The following is a 24,003-nucleotide window of genomic DNA, read 5'->3' as shown; positions in this document are numbered from 1 at the left end:
CAATGATTCCAATGGAAAGACATGACATTTTCTCTCGGCTATTGTACCCGCACATAGCAATTTTTAAAAATTGGTACTAAAAAAAAATACAACCCAATATAACACAACCTGTTGAATGTCATTTATGCATGTACAGATTGAGAAACTCTCCCGTAAAACTCACTGTCTGCCATAAAGTGCCTGTCATGGATTGTAAGGTACTATAAGGTGCGGGATTTACAAAAGAAAAGGGCCCAGAACGGTCTGCTGATGCTTTTATTGAGGTTCACAGGTGGTCATGACAATTATTGAAAAGAGCATTCTAAATTCACCTTTCGATACACTACCGCTCAAAAGTTTTAGAACACCTCAATTTTTCCAGTTTTTATTGAAATTTAAGCATTTCAAGTCCAGTAAATAACCTGAAATGGTACAAAGGTACAGTAAACTGCTGGAGGTTTAAAAAAAAGTTTAGGTCCACAAAAACGGGAAAACAATGTAAATTGCACAGTTATATTGTAAAAAAAGGCCTTCTTCAGGGAACAAGTAATGGGTTAACAACTTACAGCTGTTCTGCAGCAATGTAAGTAAATTAAGCCTTGAAAGTTGATGCAAACAATTCCTACAGGTGTCCCAACCTCTGCTGAATACTTGATTACAAATCCCCTGTCTGTATAAAAGCAGTATTGGAACAGACTATTATTACACCCTCTGAAGCATTATTTGGACAATATTGCACTGCTGGAAGTAGTATATTGGAAACTGGAGGAAACTCTGACAGGAAGAGGTCTGGCAGACCCAAAGCCACAACAGAATCAGAAGACAAGTTTCTAAGAGTCAACAGCTTGCGTGATAGGTGGCTCACAGGACAACAGCTTCAAGCACAGCTTAACACTGGTCGAAGTAAGCAAGTCTCAGTTTCAACTGTGAAGAGAAGACTTCGAGCTGCAGTTTTGACAGGTCGAGTGGCAGTAAGAAAGCCATTGCTAAGATGGCAAAATAAGAAAAAGAGGCTTGCCTGGGCCATGAAGCACCGCCAGTGGACTACTGAAGACTGGAAGAAGGTCTTATGGACTGATGAATCCAAATTTGAAATCTTTGGTTCATCACACAGGGTTTTTGTACGCCGTCGAGTCGGCGAAAGGATGGTTCCTCAGTGTGTGACACCAACTGTCAAACATGGAGGAGGAAGCGTGATGGTCTGGGGCTCTTTTGCTGGATCCAGAGTCGGCGACTTGCACAGAGTGACTGACAACCTGAACCAAAAGGGCTACCACAGCATTTTGCAGCGCCATGCAACACCCTCTGGTACATGCCTAGTCAGTCAGGGGTTCATCCGACATCAAGATAATGACCCTAAAAATAATTTAGTGGATGCTCATGTTATTGGCATCCAGATCGGAAAAAATAGAGTCAAACAAGTCAGAAAGAAACATTTTTTTAAAACAACAAAACAAGTAAGGACAGGATTCCCAAAAAACAACCAAACAAGGTAGGAAGGAATGACACGATAGGAATGACAACACAACAAAACATCACAATCCTTTTACGGATTGCCACCACAATAACTTTTGACGTGCTCAAAGGAAGCGCGTGATGATGGCACATCTCCTCTACCTCTAAATTTTTGATTTTGAACAACTCACCTGCTCACGCTCCCAAAGTCCAGGTGGGTTTCCCATTCGTCTCATTATTCTCTCGATTGTGGAATAGTCTCGCTTTGTCCGTTGTCTTGCCCCAATCACTTCAGTCTTTCAAATGCAAATGCACCACCAATACCATTGTTACCTGTTTCCATGGTGAAGAAGAAGAAGACCAATCCTTTTGCACATATGGATGCACAAGGCTGCCGAAGCAGTTTCCGATGCTAGTGGGCACAATCCTGGATGTGTCGCCACTCCAACTCAGCTTCCAAGGTGAGGGAATAGGTTATCCATTTCTTCTTTGAAACTCTGGTAATTTCTCACCACAATCAGCTCCTGAGAGCGTATGGAGTCTAACGAATATTTTGCACTTGTCATACGTCAGGGCTGGAAACCTTTTTATGTAAATTTATCTCCCTCTTTCTCTACAACATCGAGGCTCATCGAATATGTGACGTAGGCCATGAACTGACGGAGCAGGGCAGCAGAGCAACTCTTGGCCACAATTCTTCCTCTTCTTTCTTTATTAGCCACAATCATTCCTAGGCCAGGGGAAGTCTTTGACCCAAATATTTTATGAACTGGATAGTAGTCTGATACATTCGACTAAGTAGTTGGGGCAGGAATTTGGAACTTGGCTATGATGGCAGCGATACCTGGGCTACTCTTCGCAAAGGACACAGTGGGATCTATAACGTCCACAAACGAATGCTGACAGATGTGAGGCCGATTTAACATCCATCCGAGGGACGACACACACAATGATGAATTGCACACACTGCTTGTGCTTGTGGTACAGAAGCACAAGTTATGGAATTTTTTATTGCATTTTCAAATGGTGGGGGGAGGTGGGTGACAGCTCTCTCTTTTTTTCCAGGCTACTCACTGGGCTGGCCAAGCCCATCTTTGGTGGCCAATTATCCAAGTAGTGCGGCATCCTTTTTTTCAGTCCTATGCTGGCATTTCGCCAAGCATCTCTTGTTGACAGCTGGCACATATTGGTCTTGCAAAATACACTGTGGGATCTTTAAAGCCCACCAGTGTATACTAGTATAGGGTAGACCTAATTTAATATCTCACCTATGGATGGCACACTTGTTGATGTAACACACTACCTGCAAAACTAAAAGGTGACAGTTGATAGGTGGATTGGGAATCTAACCAAGACTAGGTAGCCCAAAGGTACACGATACAGTCGTGGCCAAAAATATTGGCACCTTTGCACTTTTTTCAAATAATGCACCATTTTCCCCAAAAACATTGTTGAAATTTTTTTTTTTTTTGGTATCCACATATGTATTTCTTTGGTTTGCAGTGGAACAAAACAAAAAATCAGAAAAAAAAAAATCACGAAATCTTAGCTTATTCCACACAGAAATCCTAAAATGGCCCGGATAATATAATTGGCACCTTTTAGAAGTTTTTAGAAATAATTAGATTTCAAGCAGGTGATTCACTTTTACTTTGAAATTGAACTCACCTATGGTGAGTTGCAGGTGCCTACAATATAAAAATCACTCATTCAACCAGTTTGAATCGAGAAAAGGAGTGATTCTGCTGTTTTGTGTCACTGTGTGTACCACAATGAGCATGGAGAAAGGAAAGAAAACCAGAGAATTGTTGAGGAGGTCAGACACAAGATTGTAGTCAAGCATGGACAATCTCAAGGCTAGAAATCCATCTCCAGAGACTTTGATGCTCCTGTGTCCACCGTACGCAATGTTATCATAAAGTTTACGGCCCATGGCACTGTAGCCATTCTCCCTGGACGTAGCCGCAATAGAAAACTTGGTCGAAGATGGCAGCGAATAATTTTTTATTTTTTTTTGTATACAAGACCGAGGCTCGTGTAAGAGCTGACATTAATCACAAAAAAACAAACGGACACATAAAACGTATTGTTATGTCGGGGGGGAGGTAAAGGAATATCTAGGGCCAGGTAGATCTGCATAGGTAGGTGCTCGACTGTCATGATAGGGAATCTACCTGTAATGAGTTCTATGTTTAGCCCGGATGTCGGTATAAGTTGTATTTGTGTCCCCGCCACGAGGGGGCGGGACATGCTAATTAGTACAGGGATTATGGGTAAAATTCCTTTGTTTGTTCCCTCTGTGAGCAGTCCAGTGTCCATTATGGCAACGCACTCATATAGACACTTAGACAGGTCCCTTAGTGCACACATTAATTAAATCCCCTCCCTTACATAAAGACTTACAGGAACGACAAGCAGGAAGCGGCCGCGTACAACGCCGGCGTGGGCGTCAAGCATCGTGCAAGGCAGGCTACAGCCACGTCCAGAGAACGTGTGATTGGTTGAGGCGGAAGGCATGAACATTCGGCCAATCAGGGCGGAAGGCGCCAAATGACCATTTAGAAACAGGTCGCTAGTTGGAGAAAGAGCGCCGGTGACGTCGCAAGGCGGGAAAGATCAGAAAGAAGGGCAGAGCGGATTGGTAACGCGCCAGAATTGACGTCAGACCACGGGAGACAAAACGGGTGGTTCGCGGGTATTTTGAGTTCGTGCTGGTTCTTCGTTCGAGGCTCTTCACTCTTCGTGCTGGGTTCTGCGCGGCTTCGCTGGTGCTTCTGTGTGTTCGGTGATCAGCTTCGCTGGTGCTTGTTCCCTGCGTTCTTACCTGGTTCTTCCCTGGTGGTTCGTCATCTTCGTGGTGTTCTTGTCGTGGTGCTTGGAGCAGTGCTCGGTGCTTGGAGTGAGGCGTGGTGCTGCGAGCGGATGGGACCTCGTGTGTGACCGACGAGGGGCGAGTGAGGCGTGCCGCTGAGCGCGTCGCTCGGGGCCTAGCAGGGCGTGAACGAGGCGGATGGAGGGCTGCTTCACGCCAACTGGAGCCGTGCCCAGACTGCACGCTTGGGTCCCGAATATCGGAGCCTGGACGATTTCCTGCCGACTGCAGACTACATACAGAAAGATAAGCTCGCACCCACAAACGCACAATACGACGGTTTCTTTGATTTAATTCATTTCCTTTGTCTATGGAGATAGAGGGAAGCACACAAGTACAACTTTAGAGAACAGTGACATCGGGAGATCTGTGGGAGGGAGAGGGCTTGGGGGGAGGAGGCATCGGAAGGTAAAGGGGTGGGGGGGGGGAGGTATAAAACACATGGACACTGCTGGGACTTCCAGGAAAGAAGTTGGTATTTCAAAAAAGTGGATCTGGGGTGAAATTAACAGGCGTAGAAAATATCAAGGTTTTGGATGGGGGAAGACAAGAGATGGTGGTGAACAGCTGTTTTAAAGACCTGGAGGGAGAGTGGGATTGTTCGAATGGTGGAGAAAGCACCTCGATCAACTGCCAAACAGATTCAAGCTGAACTTCAGCCACAAAGTACGACAGATTCAACTCGCACCATCCGTCGCCAACTCAATGAAAGGGGGTTCTATGGTAGGACCCCACTGCTGAGAAATAAATGGAAGAAAGCCCGACTGAAGTTTTCCAAAACAGACCTGAACAAGCCAAAATCCTTCTGGGAGAATGCCCTGTAGACAGATGAGACCAAGTTATAGCTTTTAGGTAAAGCACATCATCTCTATGTTTACAGAAAACAAAATGAAGCCTTCAAAGAAAAGAACACCTTTCCTACAGTCAAACTTGGAGGAGGTTCAGTGATGTTTTGGGGTTGCTGTGCTGCCTCTGGCACTGGATGCCTTGAATGTGTGCACGACATCATGAAATCAGATCACCAAGGCGTTTTGGAGCGCAATGTTCAACCCAGTTTCAGAAAGCTGGGTCTCCGTAGAAGGTCATGGGTCTTGCAGCATGACAATGATCCCAAACACACTTTAAAAAGCACCCAGGAACGGTTCAAGACAAAACGCTGGACTGTTCTGAAGTGGCCAGCAATGAGTCCAGATCTATATCCCATTGAACACCTGTGGGGAGATCTGGAAACAGCAGTTGGGAGAAGGCACCCTTCAAATCTGGAAGAACTGGAGGAGTTTGCACAAGAAGTGTGGGCCAAACTGCCAGTAGAGAGGTGTAGGAAGCTCATTCATGGCTATAGGAAGCGCTTGACTGCACTTATTTTGTCCAAAGGCTGTGTGTGCTACAACATATTAAGTCTCGGGCGTCAATAATATTATCAATGTCATTTCTTTTTATTTTCTGATTTAAAAGGATATATTTAGTTCTGAATCAAAAACAAAAGTTCTGTAATATTAGCAGTGAAATAAAGAATTGTGGAAACCAAATACTTTTGTCAATTTCAACTTATTTTTGAGAAAATTGTGAGTTATTTGAAAAAAGTGCAAGGGTGCCGATATTTTTGGCCACGACTGTACCTCTAAGTGATAGGCAGCACCTATAAAGTAGTATGAGTTACATGCCGGCTTTGAAAATCTGTTTACGCATCGTCTCTAATCCAAGTAATTACTGCTTTTGAGACCGATGACCAATTACAATAAAATAAAAGTTATTGATGTGACGAACACTTTGTGCATTTTGTCACATTATCGGCACGTATGGCATCTGTATAGCTCTTGGCAAACAATAAAGGGTAGAGGGGGGACTCCACTCTGACTCAACTCATCTTTCCATTAAAAATACTTTCTCATGATTTTGAATATAAACTGCATATTGAAGACACAGTAGAATTGAGAAAGGAAGCTGTAGTTAGACTGAACTCCAGTATATCTGGTTAAGTACTGCAATAAATGTTCATTTGCATCTTATGAATGTTTTTATTTTTCTGAATAAGAGTTCAGCCTTATGGAATTCTGTAAATGTAATAACTGGATGCATGGATCATTGACCTTTCTCAATAAAGTGAGGAAAGTTTGGGGTGGGAGGGAATGGGGTCAAGGAGGAAGCTAATTTAATACATTATCTATTTTTAATAAAAGGAGACAGGTTATATATAGTTCACCCACTACTCAGAAAGACCCAATGTTGGATCCATGCCTGATTCAAAGACCCAACACACTCCTCATCTGCAAACAATTCCTCCACATGTTCCTGGATTTCCAAATAAAATACAGTCACGTGAAAAAGTAAGTACACCCCATGTAAAGTTTTGACTTTTTCAACATATTTCAACATACAACTATTTGATCTTCATTTCAACAATATTGATGGATAAAGGTAATATAATATAACAAATATCATGAAACATTTACATTTTGTAGTCCATTGTATAATTTAAATAAACATAAATGCAAATTTCGCATGTGGAAAAAGTAAGTACACCCTTGGCTCTAATAGGTGGTATTGCCCCCTTTGGCAGAAACAACCTCAAGTAGGCGTTTTTTATAACTGTCTACCAGTCTCTGACATGGACTGGGAGAAATTTTGCCCACTCCTCCATGCAGAATTCTTTCAGCTGTGCGATGTTTGAGGGGTTTCTTGCATGCACAGCTCGTTTCAAATCCCCCCACAACATCTCGATGGGATTTAGATCCCGGCTTTGACTTGGCCATTCCAGAACCCTCCATTTCTTTCTTTTCAGCCATTCCTTGTTTGATTTACTGGTATGTTTAGGGTCATTGTCATGTTGCAAGGTCCACCTTCGGCTGAGCTTCAACTTTCCAACAGATGGCCTCACATTATCCTCAAGCACCCTCTGGTACAATGAAGAATGCATTGTGGATTCTATGATGGTGAGCTGCACAGGCCCTGATGCAGCAAAGCTGCCACAAACAATATTTCCACCACCATGCTTTACAGTTGGTATCAGGTTCTTGTGGTCAAATGCTGTCTTTGGTTTTCGCCAAACATGTCTTCTGGTACTGTGGCCAAATAGCTCTACCTTATGACTCATCTGTCCAGAGCACATTATTCCAGAAGTGCTGGTCTTTGCCTCGGTGTTCATTGGCAAACTTTAGTCTTTCCCTGATGTTCTTTCTGGACAGCAAAGGTTTCCTCCTGGCACACCTCCCTTGTAGATCAAATTTGTGCAGCCTCTTTCTAATGGTAGGCTTGTGCACTTTGACATCAACAGTGGCAAGAGCTACCTGTAGGTCCCGTGATGACATTCTGGGGTGCTTGGAGACTTCTTTCAGCATCTTGCGGACTGCTCTCGGGCTGAACTTGCTGGGGCGGCCTGGCCTGAACAATTTGGCAGTTGTTTGGAATCTTCTCCACTTGTAGATAATCTTGCGGACAGTCGAATGATTGATTTCAAATTGTTTGGAGATCTTTTTAAATCCCTTCCCAGACTCGTAGGCATCTATAACCTTCTTTCTGAAGGCCTCAGAGAGCTCTTTTGATCTAGGCATGGTGACGCCGCACACTTCAACAACAAAGAGGAAGCAAACGAAATGTCTGAGGTTTAAATAAGACAGGTTCCTCCAAGATCCTCTCTAACGATGTTCTAATCATTTGCACCTGAGCTGGTGCACCTGATTCTAATTTTAGGTATTTGAAGTCGTGATAAATGTAGGGTGTACTTACTTTTTCCACATACTAAATTTGCATTTATGTTTATTTAAATTATACAATGGACTACAAAATGTAAATGTTTCATGATATTTGTTATATTATATCACCTTTATCTATCAATATTGTTGAAATGAAGATCAAATAGCTGTATGTTGAAATATGTTGAAAAAGTCAAAACTTTACATGGGGTGTACTTACTTTTTCACGTGACTGTATGTGGTGTCTTTAACCACCCGTTCCTTTGCCACCACACAACCATCGCCTCTAACCATTTTCTCAATCAGCACATCATGTTGGTCATCCGATGCTTAACACATTTCAGTTCCCTCTTGGAAGTAATTGCCATGCTCGATGGACAAGCCTGTAGTTCTGTTGCATCTTACGTGCATTTGAATTTTCAGACAATGCCTCTTCCTGCACCGTCATTTTCCCTGGGTTGTTGAACCTGCATTGCCATATTTAACACCACAACACTGGGTGCAAAACCCTGGTCAATTACACACAGGCACATGCTTATACCAACCTCATATGAGGCCAACGATTATTTTCATCACATCTATCATCGTCCCTCATGATAACATATCCCACTTCAGTCGTAATTCCAGGTTACTTGTGCCGAACTGCCTACAATATGCATTACTGAAAATTTTTCCATATTAATTCCAACAGCACCATTTGCAGAAGCTTCACCTTAGGTTTTTCGGCCTGCCCATCACAAACATTTACCTCCTCCTGCACGGTTAATCAGCCTGTCACTTTTGCCAAAAACATATCCATCTGAGTATCCTGAGAATCCATGTGAGCATTCAAACTGCAATGTTTGCATCCATGATTAATTTCAAATCAGCTTTCATAATCACCTATTACTTCCTGAAACACATGATTAATCATGGCTATGGCCATGATTGAAGGTTCATCATGAGGTGGCACCAAAAGGTTGCTTGCTGAAACAGCCTCAGATGTGACCTGCTAATGCAATCTCTTCCCCTTATACACTGGCTCGGACATTGTAATGGAGTACATTTTAATAGTCTACATTTAATCCCATCCCCCAATGAAAAACATCATTTACCACGAGAGGCCAAAGTAGAACAGCCTGCCAAAATCGACCACTAGGGGGTACTGCCCCACTCCTGAAATGTCACTTAACAGGGGGTCAGGGGTCAGGACCACTCGCGAGGCATGTCATAGGTCAATCCAAACACTTAAGGGCATAGCAAAACAAAATCCCGTGCCAAGACAGTCTATACCAAGCCTAATCACAGGGCCAGTTAAAGAAAAGTGACACAGACAGCCGAATGATTAAATGGATTGACAGCTGAATGAGGAAGATGTTTCATTTCATCAGTCGAGTATTTACAGTTATATGAAAGTTGAACACCACCATACATCATGTTGTTTGGAAAGAAACATCGATTGCCATGCACAACTGAACAGGTGTCGGGAAAGAATTACCCGAAACGTTCACGGGGCAGTTGTAGCATTTCATTTTCTTTTTTCCAGAAGATGGAGGGTGCAGGAACAGCAAGAATACGACATTCCAGCCTCACTGGATACCCCTCGGCCACACCTGTGTTTTGTAGCTTCTCCACAAATACCGGAGCCCGTGTAAGCTGCTTTGCTGTAGGGAACACGGCAAAATTGACTAGCTTAATAAAATTATGATGATGTTTTTTATCTAACGCAATAGTTTTGGAATTTTGCGCATTGATGAACCTTCAATCCAGGCTGGCTGAATCAAGATGAAACTCAGGCTTTAGATCAAATTAGCAATCTATATTATAAGAGAGCAGTTTGTCTGTCTGTGTCGTCATTTTTCTCAGATGGCTGAACGGATCTTCGTCAAATTTTCAGAGGTTCATCAGTGAGTGCCTGGGAGTGTTTTAGACAAAAAGATTGCGAATATATATATTAATTAAAATTTGATTTTTGTTTGATTTAAAAAAAATCGCTCCATGGTGCCGAAGCCTTTGTAGCTATGTGAAAGGTAATATTAAATTATTCCCCATTATTGTGTGTGTAATATCATAATATTAAATATAGATTTTCCTTCGTGGGTGTAGGGAAGTGTTTAGGCATCCACAAAAAATAGAAAAAAACAACAAATTGATTTCTTCAAAATGCCAAGAGGATTAGAACATCATCGGGCAACGTTTCCTGCTAGTCTCATATATAAATGAAATGTTAGGTTTAATTAACCTCAGTTCACTGACTTCTGCAAAAAACCCGATTTATTTATACAGAAATGGAGTCGACACGAATCGATAATTAACCGTCATCAGAATTTATTCATTTTATTCTAGCTATTGTAAAATGACTTCCGGTCAGGAATGTCTTCTGGTCCCTCGAGCGACGGGGCTTGCTTCGATCTCTCCACGGCATCAAAGTTTGAGTGTTTTCCCGTTCGTTTCTTTGTCAAATTTCCGCTGCGTATTTTGTTGTGTATGTGTTATTGTGTGTTTCTATTTGGTTTTGGTTTTGTAGTTGTTGCAAATTTGTGTGTAATTAGTCGTTTCTTTGTTCGCGCCTCGTGCGCCTCGTGAGGCCTGGTGTCTCGTGCGGCCTCCTCGTCTCGACTTGTGCCCCGCCCCCTATATCTCGTTTTTCTTTCACCTCTGCTTCTGCTTTGTCAAATCCACGTTCACACTTAGACACTTTTCCCAGATTGTTTTTCATGGTTTTGTTTAAATATTTATTTAAATATGTTTAAACCGCAGCCGTGATGCTGACGCCCCCCACCCCCCAGAATTTCCATGTTTTAAACGTTTCCCAGTGTATACCCTGGATAAGAATAGGTACGCCGTATCCCTGCGTGTCGTAAGAGGCGACGAAGAGGGTTGGCATCAGGAAGGGCATCCGGCCATAAAAACATTGCCTCAAAAAGAGAACCATGACAATTACAACTACATGTGGGCAGGGTACAGCCCGAAGTGGAGATCGGTTTCTGAGGTTTGGGACATGGAATGTAGGGACAATGACAGGGAGATCAGGAGAAGTGGTGGAAGTATTGGTCAGAAGAAGAGTGGACATATGTTGTGTGCAAGAGACGAGATGGAAGGGAAGTGGTGTGAGAATGGTGAAGGGTAGGCAGGGACAGAAATACAAGTTTGTGTGGCAAGGGTGCCTGGAGGGCGTGAATGGTGTTGGTGTCCTGTTTTCTGAGGAGTTTGTAGACAGTGTGGTGAGTGTGACTAGAGTGAGTGATAGGTTGATGATGGTGAAAATGATGATTGGAAAGCTCTTGGTGAACGTCATCTCTGGATATGCTCTGCAGGTTGGTCGAAGCGATGAAGAGAAGGACAAGTTCTGGTGTGCGATAGAGAAGCTGATGGAAAACGTGAAAGATGAGGAAGTTGTTGTGGTAGGAGGAGACCTAAATGGACATGTGGGAAGGAGTATGGATGGTTTTGACTGAGTTCATGGGGGTTACGGATATGGTGTGAGAAATGGAGAAGGTGAAAGGATTTTGGAGTTTGCTGATGGAGCTGATTTGTTGATTTGTAATACTCAGTTCCAGAAAGAGGATAATAAGCTTGTTACATACACGTCAGGTGGGTCGACGACAACCGTTGACTACCTGATGGTGCGTAGGCGAGATAGGGGGCACCTCCGGGACACAAAGGTGATCCCTGGGGAGGAGGCTGTTTCACAGCACCACTTGGTTGTCTGCGACGTAAGGGTGAAAGGTGCGAGGAGAGCTCGGCAGGTGAAGTACCAACCGAGAATGAAGGTGTGGAGGTTGAAAGAGGTGACAGTAAGGGAGGCATTAAAAGAGAGGCTGAGTAGGGTCGAGGATGATGTGGTTGAGCTTGAAAGTGGTTGGATGTCAATGAAAGCTAGTCTGTTGGGAGCCGTTGGTGAGGTATGTGGATGGACAAAAGGACCACCGAGGCACTCGGAAACATGGTGGTGGGATGATGAAGTTGGAAAGAGGATTGACGAGAAGAGGAAGAAGTTCAAGGAGTGGCAGAAGGCGAAGGGTACGGGAGCAGAAACAGCAGAGCATGAAAGTTATAAGGCAGCCAGGAAGGCTGCAAAGAAAGAGGTAGCAAAGGCGCAGGAGGCATGGAGGAAAATGTTCGGAGAACGCTTGGATTCGGAAGAGGGTCAGAAAGCAGTATTCAGGATTGCAAAGCAGATAGCGAAAGAGAGGTGTGATGTGATGGGGGTGAGTTGCTTGAAGGATGAAGTGGGACAAATCGTTGTGGACCCAGATGGAATTAAAGGAAGATGGAAAAGATATATGGAAGTGCTGTTGAATACAGAGAATGAATGGGATGGCAACATAGAGAGTAACCCAGTTTTAGGACCGGCAGAGAAGATAACTGAGAAGGAAGTTGAGGAAGCGATAAAAGCAATGAAGGGTAGAAAAGCGGGAGGGCTGACGGGAGTTGTGGGAGATATGTTGAAGGCAGCAGGAAGTTGGGGTGTGAAGAGAATGACAGAGATCTGTAATCTGGTGGTGAAAGAAGGCCGCATTCCAGTGGATTGGGAACTGAGTACCCTCGTCCCTCTATACAAGGGGAAAGGTGACCCTCTGGAGTGTGGCTCGTACCGAGCGATAAAGTTATTGGAGCATGGAATGAAGGTATTGGAAAGGGTGTTGGAGAGGAGGATAAGGAAGAAAGTGAAGATCGACGAAATGCAGTTTTGATTCATGCCAGGAAGAGAAACGACAGACGTGCTTTTCATTGTGAGGCAGTTGCAGGAGAAGTACATGGAGAAGAGGAAGAAGTTGTTTCTTGGGTTTGTTGATCTGGAGAAAGCATTCGATCGGGTTCCACGCAAAGTATTGACATGGGCATTGAGGAAGTTAGGAGTGGAGGAATGGTTGATCAGAGTAGTGATGGCAATGTACAAAAGAGCGTGCACAGCTGTAAGGACGAAGGACGGGAACAGTGGTGAGTTTGAGGTGAAGGTGGGAGTGCATCAGGGGTCGGTACTAAGTCCACTACTATTTGTAGCTGTGATGGAGGTGCTGGCTCAGAACGTAAAGGAGGGTTTACCGTGGGAGTTGTTGTATGCAGATGATCTGGTGTTGATTGCGGAAAGTATGGATGGACTGAAGGAAAAGATGAACACGTGGAAGGAATGTATGGAGATAAAAGGTCTGAAAGTGAATATCAGAAAGACGAAGGTGATGGCAAGTGGTAAAGCATGTGGTGAGGTGGAAAGAACTGGGAAGTGGCCCTGTGCTGTGTGTAGGAAGGGTGTCGGAGTGAACTCCATTCAGTGTACAATATGCGCTGAGTGGGTTCATCAAAAATGTAGTGGTCTGAGAGGGTCATTAACCAGTGTGGCAGCTACATTGAAATGTAAGGTGTGCACAGAGGGAGCTGCAGATGGAGGAAATGTTGAGTTGGATCTTGGAGACGGCGTGAAGCTGGAAGGTGTGAAAACATTTTGTTACCTCGGAGACATGCTGAATGGAGAAGGTGGATCAGACTCGGCAACGGTTGCTCGAGTGAGATGTGCATGGAAGAAGTTTCGGGAATTGAGTGGCGTGCTGATGATGAGGGGAGTGTCGTTGAACCTGAAGGGAAAGGTGTATGCTGCATGTGTGAGAAGTGTTATGATTTATGGGAGCGAGACATGGGTAATGAACGTAGAGCAGCAACGAAGGTTGGAAAGGGTGGAAATGCGAATGGTTCGACGGATGTGCGGAGTATCGTTGAGAGAGAGGAAGACAAATGATGAATTGCGAAAGATGATGGGAATAGAGCCTGTGATTGATGCTGTGAAGAGGAACAGGTTGAGATGGTTCGGTCATGTGTTGAGGAAGGATGAAAGTGACTGGTTGAGAAGAGTGATGGAAATTAATGTAGAATGAAGTAGAAGACGGGGAAGACCGAGAAAGACTTGGCTAAAGATGGTGGAAGAAGAAATGCGGGCAAGGGGGTTAACAAGGAGAGATGCAGAAAATAGGGCAAAATGGAGAAGATTGTCATGGGGACCGCAAGGCTAACCCCCGCTCTAGTAGGGAAAATGGCCTTTAACATGCATGTTGTTTGTTGTTGTTGTATTGTAAAATCATTGATAACAAAATGTATTGACCTTGCTGGCGATTAAACAGTGTAATGTGGGTTATAAGGAATAAAGTGACGTTAAAATATTAGATTAATATTTTTGCAAACCAACACACAAGTGTGTGCCAATCCATAAAAATGCCAAAAAACAATGCAAATCACGAGGCTGAATGCTCAAAACCAGCCGTCTTCCTGAAACTCTTGGTGGTGTCTGGTCAAGCCCCCTCACCTATATCTAAAATTTTCAACAGTATTGCATCTCCTACAACTAGGGAGTTCAGAGAACACCTTACCCCATTCATTGTTCAAGTATATAATTCAAATGAAATAAAATAATGATTTCAAAGGTCGTATAAACTAGAAAAACACTCTACGACGTCACGACGTCGACCGATATGCCTCCGTCCACATTATTACATCGTTATAGTACTTGTACAAAGTTTGATTTAAATCCATTCAGCTGTTCTTAAGTTATCACATTTTTTATCTGACATGACCTCTGACCTTTGACCTCTTGACCCCAAAATTTAATCAGTTCAAGTTTAAATCATTATACATACCTGTACCAAGTTTTAATTTAAATCCCTTCAGCTGTTCACAGGTTATCACATTTTTACCTCACATGACCTCTGACCTTTGACCTTTTGATGGCATAATCCTATTAGTTCATCTTTGCATCATATATAGGCCTACTTATACCAAATTTGTTCAAAATCCCATCACTGGTTCATGAGTTGGCACGGGAACATAATTTTTACTTAACATGACCTCTAACCATTGACATATTGACCCCAAAATCTAATCAGTTCATCGTTACCTCATTATACATAGCTGCACCAAGTTTGACTGAGATCCCTTTAGCCGTTCCCACGTTATCGCGGTAACGAAAATATATCATGGATGGACGGACGGACGGACAGCCGGACGGACAACCTGAAAACATAATGCCTCCGGTGACTTCCGTGGCGGAAGCATAAAAATCTGGGAGATTAGTGCGATTAATGCAGACTTATACACCACCTTGTATAACATGTCGAAGTACTGCAAAACTGGAGGTATTTGGAAGCGTTAAAAAGTGATTTGTGCTATACAGTCTTTAAGTATGTAAGAAATTGAAAGAAAATAAAGATCGTAAAGGTCGCATAAAAAAATTAATACCGGTGTCGCGAAATAAATCCGCTCCCGTATAAACTCTCCCGCCGGCGAACCTGTACCGGTATAAACTCGCCCCCCCGGCGGATACGTTTCTCGCCCCCATCAGAATAGAATCGCCCCCCATTCTCGTTTACATTTCCATTAAATAAAACATATTTGCTGAGCATTTTCTCAACAAATAAGGTCTTGGCGTTTCAATACGCCCATTATTTATCGTATTCTTACAATTGATATAATATACAGAAAGCAAAATATATACAGATACAATATACAGAAAGCATTTTCAAATTAGTTACAGTTGTATACATGTACACCTATATATTTAACATGGATATCAGAATGAAACTTACACTTGAAAAGGACATGGAACTCTTGTTCAGTATTAAATACATCATGTATGGTATGGTAATACTGAGACACTCTAGCTTCATATCGAATGTACTTATGTGACATGTACTTTAAAATTACTACATCTGAAACGAGCAATATGCTTTCTAAAATAAGTAGGAACAGTGATAGATAAATGAGATTCAACATTTAATAATGACATGGTGCTTATAAGTAAAACTCTGATATATGTTATCAACAGATGCTGACCACATTCGAAAACGATTATCATAAGTCTTTGTCTAAAAGTTGCTACAAACATTGACATCTCCAACTTCTTGTGACAACCACACAAAGCCAAATCCATACTGATATAATATAGTTTCTATATGAGTCGCACACGCAACTCCACCAGCATCATCAAGATATTTTTAACATGTTATAACATTCATAAGGTAGTCTAGTATTGCTTAGTTGTACAAGTTTACACCAATATTCAGTTGCTCTTGTTGTAGATTAATTGTAAAAGAACTCTTCCACAATCACCAAGAGCCATACAATTGTTACACTTTTTTCCAAGTTTGAATATCTGCTGAAACATGGACATATATATTATGAGGGGGCGATTTTGTCACGGGGGAGAGTCTATTTCGTGGCAGGGGGGCGAATCTATTTCGAGGGGGGCGAATCTGTACCGGTACTGAATCGCCGGGGGGCGGATCTGTTTCGGCGGCGGATCTGTTTCGTGACACCGGCAGTTTACCGCCGTTGACACAGTTTTTATTGCACGACCTCATCCAATATATGTTACATTAGTTCTTCATGCTTGTTGTTTGTGTCTTTTATTACATCCTTAAAAACAGTGAGTTTGGTGTTTGGAATGATTTTCAATTTTGTTTGACTGCCAGACAGGCGGAGGAAGTAAAAATATGATCTCGGTCCTCTCTGCGAATGTGCGATCAGGATGAATTCAGAGCCAAAGTCCTGTTCAACTCTAGGTTCGTTTTCCGATTCATGTTCTGATTCGTGTTCTAAATATAACATCCAATTGAAATTAAGTTGTTGCTCGACCATATACACGTTTTGTGCATGGATTGGACAAATGGACAGACCGAAGTGAACCAATAATTGCTTAACACCGCTTTTCACTTCACGTGCACGGGGTAATTAGGCTGAAGCTCTCATATTGGAGATAGGTCAGTAGCCTATGTTTTTTATTACCTCTCCTCCGGTCTGGATTTTCTTCTGACCCTCTCCATTTCCTCTAGAATACACAAGTTATTCTACTCATCCAATCCTGGTTAAACTCCCAAAAACGAGATTTCTGCCCATCTCCACTCTTTCACTCCTCTTTTCTCCCGTTTGTGAAACTGCCTTCCAAAAATGGAACAATCACACTCTTCCCTCAAGGTCTTCAAGCTGGCAGGATGTCACTATCTCAGTATCTCATGTCATCCACCTTCCCTACCTGCGACCTTTTATACTTACCTAACCCAAAGCTCTCACCTGCAGGTTCCTGTGCTGTCTGTGTCTGTCTGTCTGTGTCTGTCTGTGTCTGTCTGTCTGTGTCTGTCTGTCTCTCTTTCTCTCTTTTCGTGTTCGTTCATTCCCTTGCTTGTTATGCCCACCTATTGATCCACCTCACTACTGTCAGTACATTGCTTTTGCCCTCAGTCGCTTCATTCCTCTGTGAGCTGAGATATCAAATAAAATTATAATCATTATTATTATACAATCTAGCGTGACTCGGTGCCCTCCGCGCGCCTCACCACACCTCGTTTCAGAGGGATAGGCATCTTTGACCATTTCGGTGTCTTTTGGGTCTTTTGAGTCTTCATGGTGTTTTGGGTCTTCAGGGCCATTTTGATCTTCTGGGTCTTTTGGATCCTCTTGGCCTTTAAGGGTATTTTGGGTCTTTGGGGTGTTTTGGGGTCAACAGGGTATTTAAGGGTCTTTGTGGTCTTCAGGGTGTTTTGGGTCTTCAGGGTGTTTTGGGTCTTTTGGGTCTTCGGGCTAAAAACGACATATAGAATGATATTTCAAAAAGTTGTGGATGAGTTATGACAAAACCTAGGTGGATGAGTTGGTTAGATAACAAGAACAAGCCGATTAGATTTTGGTTCAGGTCAGAATCCAGATTCTTCCTATCAGAGGAATACAAAACATAAACTGTTCCGCCTGGCGGAGGAATGCGCTCTACCGAGTGTTGTTCTAGTTATGGAATGTGGTGGATTCTGTTCGACATAAACAAGCCATTATATTTGAACATTGAGGAGCAGATACTGTACCTCATAAGTAAGTATTTTTGAATGGTGAAAAATCTCATATCGTGTGAATATTTTTTTTAAACATACCATGTTGACACATAATTAACATCGACTGTGAACTCAACTGAGCTCTTTGACAGAATTGCTACCGACAAGATATCACGTCAGAGTGCAAGTCCTAATTTCCCAAGACTGGCAAAACAAATATTGTGTTTCCATACCTACGACATTGAGCTGCAGTGAGAAGGAGGTCTGGCCAGCTTGATTAGATGCCATGCAGGTGTATGTGCCAGAGTCTGAGACAGCGAGTGACTCGATGATGAGGGAATGGACACCATTTTCCCTCACAAGCATTTTGTGCGTCGGATCAGGGTGCAGTGGTCTACCGTTCAGTTGCCAACTGAGGTCTGGTGTTGGCAAGCCACTCACCTATCACAGCATCAACAAAAACAACAACATTATGGTTATTATCAGTTCCCTACCCGAAGAGGGCAATAGGTTTGCTCTCCGTCTGTCTGTCCGTCCATCTGTCTGTCCATCCCACCTGTGGTTTTCTGGACGTTTTTCCCAAAGACATTAACATATTCAATCAAAACTTGGTACATGGCTTTATTATGATAAGGTGGAGGAAAAGTTTGAGTTTCGGGGGATTTTGCCAATTTTTCAGAGTTATGCCCATTTTGGTTGGACCAAGAACATTCATTGGGGTCATGTATTGCAAAGCAATTCTTGCTCTTGATATTATTATTACTAGCAACGGAACCTGCCCTATGGGCGGGGCTTCAATTGGGAAGCCCAATTGAAAAGGAAAAAATATCAGAAATTGAAGGCTTTTTAAAATTTTAAACGATTCATATAAACATCCGTTGAATCATATCACACGCAAATCATCAAAATGTAAACAGTACATGGCGCCAATTTTGAAAAGAGATTGAATTCTGCAAAACGGAAGCGGCTGCTACACGTCTTTCTCAGTCGCACGTTTATGTGTGAAGAGTGCGCGCCGAATCTGTAACACGGCAGCGGCCGCTACACCTGTTTCTCAGTCGCTTTGCACACGCTGCCATGTTACTTCGGAGCCGCACGTTTCTATAGGAAGAGTTCGTCAGGAGTCGATCTACTCTCTCCTCGTACGTAGAATTTCAACAAAAGCCACATCACTGTTCACATCGGTAAATATTATTTCAACGTGTTTGGAAAAACTGGAAAACTTGGAAAAACAATATAGTGTAGCGGTTACCGCTGGGTATACACAATCGCCTTGCACCGACCGAGGACCCGGCCAGGGAGCGATCACCATGCCGGGCTCGTCCAGGCCGCCCGGACAGGCCCAGACGCGCCTCTCCCGGGCATGCCCAGACTCGCCGTTCCCAGGCTCACCCGAGCCGCCCGGGCACGCCCGGTCTCGTCTTTCCCGGGCATGCCCAGACTCGCCGTTCCAGGGCTCGCCCAGGACACCCGGGCATGCCCAGCCTCGCATTTCCAGGGCTCGCCCAGGACGCCTGGGCATGCCCAGCCTCGCCTTTCCAGGGCTCGCCCAGGACGCCCGGGCATGCCCAGCCTCGCCTTTCCAGGGCTCGCCCAGGACGCCCGGGCACGTCCAGACTCGCCTTTCCAGGGCTCGCCCAGCCTCGCCTTTCCAGGGCTCGCCCAGGACGCCTGGTCTCGCCTTTCCAGGGCTCTCCCAGGACGCCCGGGCACGCCCGGTCTCGCCTTTCCAGGGCTCGCCCAGGATGCCCGGGCACGCCCGGTCTCGCCTTTCCAGGGCTCGCCCAGGACGCCCGGGCACGCCCGGGCACGCCCAGACTCGCCTTTCCAGGGCTCGCCCAGGACGCCCGGGCATGTCCAGACTCGCCTTTCCAGGGCTCGCCCAGGACGCCCGGGCATGTCCAGACTCGCCTTTCCAGGGCTCACCTAGGACGCCCGGGCATGTCCAGACTCGCTTTTCCAGGGCTCGCCCAGGACGCCCGGGCATGTCCAGACTCGCCTTTCCAGGGCTCACCCAGGACCCCAGGCATGCCCAGCCTCGCCTTTCCAGGGCTCGCCCAGGACGCCCGGTCTCGCCTTTCCCGGGCAAACGCTCCGGCATGATGTATATATATATTGCTGCCCGATAAACGGGCTTTACAGAGTGTGCCGGGTTCTGTACGAATAAACATGCTTTGAACTCAACCAAATGGCCTCGTTCTCTCGCCGTCCACGACTCCTAAAATAGCCTATTTTACTCCCAGGAGTCCCAGTAATACCCACCCAAAATATCGCTGCGATCGGTTGAGCCGTTTTTGCGGTACCTTCGAACGGACGGACGGACATTTGGTGAATTAGAGTATGTTCGTTCCCGGAGGGAGGCAATAAGTGTTTAGTCTTGGTGGGGGTGGGGGGGCGGTGGAGGGGGGGAGGGTGGGGAGGTGTGAGGGTGGCCTGTCTGCCAACTGCCGTGATGTCCCGCTTTTTGGACAAAAAAGAAAAAAAAAACCATGAGCGATCTCCGATCACATCCCTCTAGTTCATCCAGAAATTAATTTTGAGTTGGTTACATTTTTGTCCTTTTGGGGTGTCATATTCAGCCTTACAAAGGTTTAAATATATTTTACTGAAGGTATAGATTTAATAACACACCCCTGTTGTGAGAACTGGGCAGTAACTCTTATCTCTTCATACACAATTGCAAAGACCAATGGAGATATTGAAACAATATAAGATAGGAGAACACATGATAAACTTGGCATCATTACCTGTGGCATCGTTAAAATACTAAATCAGATAAAAGTGAAAAATCACAAAGGCCATAGTCACCTAGTCACCCCCTTGCTCTGTCTGTATTACCATTTTCACAAGGTGAATATTTAAATGTGTCAAAATGGCATTGCTTGGAAAATTTCAACATTACATTTATGAAGATAAATGGGATGGCAGGATGGCCTGGAGGTACATACACTCACCTCTAAGTTGTTTATCCTGGGTTTGAATCCTGACCCAGCTATAAACTGTCATCCTGGTGTTTCACAGGCATCAATGTGTTTTTTGTCCCTCGGATGGATGTTGAACCTGGTGGCCTGTCTGCCGGCATTCGTTGGTGGACGTTAAAGATCCCACGGTGTCCGTCACGAAGGGTAGGCGAGCTATTGCCAGCACCATGAACAAATTACAAATGCCTTCCCTGACCTTAGTCAAACATCAGGCCTGGCCAGATAGTTCATGAAAGACTTGTGCCAAGCTTTCAGCCCCACAAGAACATGGGAATTAAATGATTGTGCCCATTAAAGAAGAAAAAGATTTATGAAGCTGAATGATCAACTTTTTCAAAATAAAATTAATAAAAGTATGTAATTGTCTTGGAATATACATGACTCAAAACCACAACACGTGAGACTAAGCACAGAGGGTTTTACTGAACAGATCTTTGGTTTTGTGGATTTTCATGAGTCCAAGGAGTCTATGTAAGTGGAACTGTGGAGAGACTCATGAAAGTTGAGTAAAAAATGTCGGTATTGTTATACATACACACACACACACACACACACACACACACACACACACACACACACACACACACACACACACACACACACACCTCGTTTTGTCATTTCTGTTCCTCACAATTCTATCTCTCTCTTTTATTCACAGACACACACACACACACACACACACACACACACACACACACACACACACACACACACCTCGTTTTGTCATTTCTGTTCCTCACAATTCTATCTCTCTCTTTTATTCACAGACACACACACACACACACACACACACACACACACACACACACACACACACACACACACACACACACACCTCGTTTTGTCATTTCTGTTCCTCACAATTCTATCTCTCTCTTTTATTCACAGACACACACACACACACACACACACACACACACACACACACACACACACACACACACACACACACACACCTCGTTTTGTCATTTCTGTTCCTCACAATTCTATCTCTCTCTTTTATTCACAGACACACACACACACACACACACACACACACACACACACACACACTCTTATGCATGTTTAACACCAGAGCACATAAATAATGTACGTTATATGTCAATGAATGAATATCTACAAACAATGCACAAATATGGAATGGATTTAATAAATTAAGGTTTAGAAGAGAATATGTTTCCCACAATGGGAAGTAATATGATGCAAAGTAATATGATGCTGATGTTTCAAACATTATCCCTTTATCAGAGTAAAGAGGCTGACACTCAAAACATTAACTGTGCCTCATTTTACATTAACACACGTTTATCAATTTCTAGTTTTGATAATAGATGCACCGTTTTTTGGGGTTGGAAATGCAGAAAGTCATCCTTCACAGAGACTGGTATTAAATTGTATTTGACAAATAATGAGGTTTCACATATCATCATCATCGTTCTCATCATCATTTATCATCTTGACAGAGCATACTGCTGAAGTAGTTATTTGGCAATGGTTATGCTGGGTGATTTTCAGTTGATTTCCCAGAAGTCTATGAGCGGGAACCTGGAATTTTTTCATGATACCAGTGATAACACGCCCACTCGCCGTGACCAGTTCCGGCAGACAGGTGTTCCAGCTCAGCATCCTCCCAATGGATGGCCTAAACATTGTTGGATTGCCCTGCATTCGAGCTCAGGCTAGACAGCTAAAAAATGAGAGCGCATATGTCTTCGCTGCCATCTTTTGAAATCACACCAGGGTGTGAAATGACAAAACTCTTTTCTAAGAAGGTGAGAAATAACATCTCATTCATCATCTAGACTTCGAGTTAGAGTACATAGCTTTGAGTGCACATGTAGTTTTGAATTGGTTGCTAAGCAATGCTAAGAGGCGGTGTCTTTGAGGATGGATTTTAAGGTAGAGTATGTAGCGTGTCATGAAAACATTTCCCCCCCCCACTGCTTTGCATCCACACACATGATGAAGGAGATCAAATTAATGATCTGAGAAGTGGACACGTCCATGCAGACATACAGGAATGTGGAGGTAATTACACTTGGTTTGCTAAAGTAAATCCATCCTCAACTAGTTCAGTCATAAGTCATCCATAACTTTTTAAAATATCATGTTATATATCACTTTTCGCACGATCTCTCAATGGTGAAGAATCACTTAAAAATTAAATAATTATCGTATCCGAATCCATATTCAGATCTTCACCAAAATCGAATTGATTAGTCCTCATCACACACACTACCTGTCCACCAAGTTTTTGGCCCCATCACTCTATTTCTAAAAAATCTATTTCTAAAAGATTCTAAAAAATCTACTAGCCGGATCCGGATCTGTATCTTCACCAAAATCTAATAACTTCGTCCGTGTCACATACACTACCCTCTCTGCCAAATTTCGTCCGAATCCGTCCACAACCTTTTGAGATATCTTGTTCACAGACAGAGAAACAAACACACACACAGGGGTGAAAATATAACCTCCATCTACCTTTGGTGGCGGAGGTAAATATTGCATGGAAAGTGTGAATTCCATCCACGTGGTGTGATGAAACTGTCAAAAGGTGATTCAAACGTTGGGATTTCCAAGTCCTTTTCCCCCATTAATGAAAAATAACAAGAACACAAATTATGCTGAGGTGAGTTGCATTCTACCTTTTCCGAGCGATATGTAAAAAAAAAAATTGTTAGGGGGTTTACAAATTTATTTATTTCTCAAATAAAAATAACTATGAATAAGTGTTTATATATTGAGATTTAAAGAAAATATTTACATGATGACGATGATGGTAATCTATATAATAATAGCGTAAAGACTCGACTTTGTTATCCCTTTTACGCCGCACCCAGTGACCCGATGCCCACGGCACTAATGGATTTACGATCTACGAACCGCGCTCTTTGTTTATCACGTACAGCCATACTCGAAAAATCTGAATTAGCCGACGTTGGGGCCCAAAAGCATCCGATTAACTGCCGATACGACGCCATCTTACGACGCCATCGTATTGGCGTCTGCTGGGTGAAGGCGAAGCAAGCCGTCCGCTGATTGGACAGGCGAAGGCAAAAGCAAGCCGTCCACTGAGTGGACAATCCAGAGCATGCATTTGTGCCGGTGTCGGCGATCGTTGTTCATATACGCACTCTTCATTCTCATCTTTCTTCCTAACTCTTACTCGGACAAGCAAATCCCCTATGCCATCCATAATGGTACACTCTATCCATACACCACATCCTTCCTTCTGT

General features: G+C 43.6%; 1 protein-coding gene across 12 annotated transcripts in view; it reads right to left on the bottom strand.

Moving 5' to 3' along the window:
- Positions 1-24,003, bottom strand: part of LOC137432512 (myopalladin) — a 257,015-nt gene that overhangs the window by 26,490 nt on the left and 206,522 nt on the right. For all 12 annotated transcript variants that reach the window (XM_068124524.2, XM_068124522.2, XM_068124523.2 and 9 more), the window contains 2 exons: positions 18,017-18,224; positions 9,476-9,641 (listed from right to left, as the gene is read on the bottom strand). In XM_068124524.2, coding sequence (XP_067980625.2) covers positions 9,476-9,641; positions 18,017-18,224 — 374 coding nt within the window. The remainder of the gene's footprint in view (positions 1-9,475; positions 9,642-18,016; positions 18,225-24,003) is intronic.

Source organism: Myxine glutinosa, chromosome 8, assembly GCF_964187855.1.
Source record: "Myxine glutinosa chromosome 8, kmMyxGlut1.1, whole genome shotgun sequence".
Taxonomy (NCBI): domain Eukaryota; kingdom Metazoa; phylum Chordata; class Myxini; order Myxiniformes; family Myxinidae; genus Myxine; species Myxine glutinosa.
This window is presented reverse-complemented; position numbering and strand designations above follow the sequence as displayed.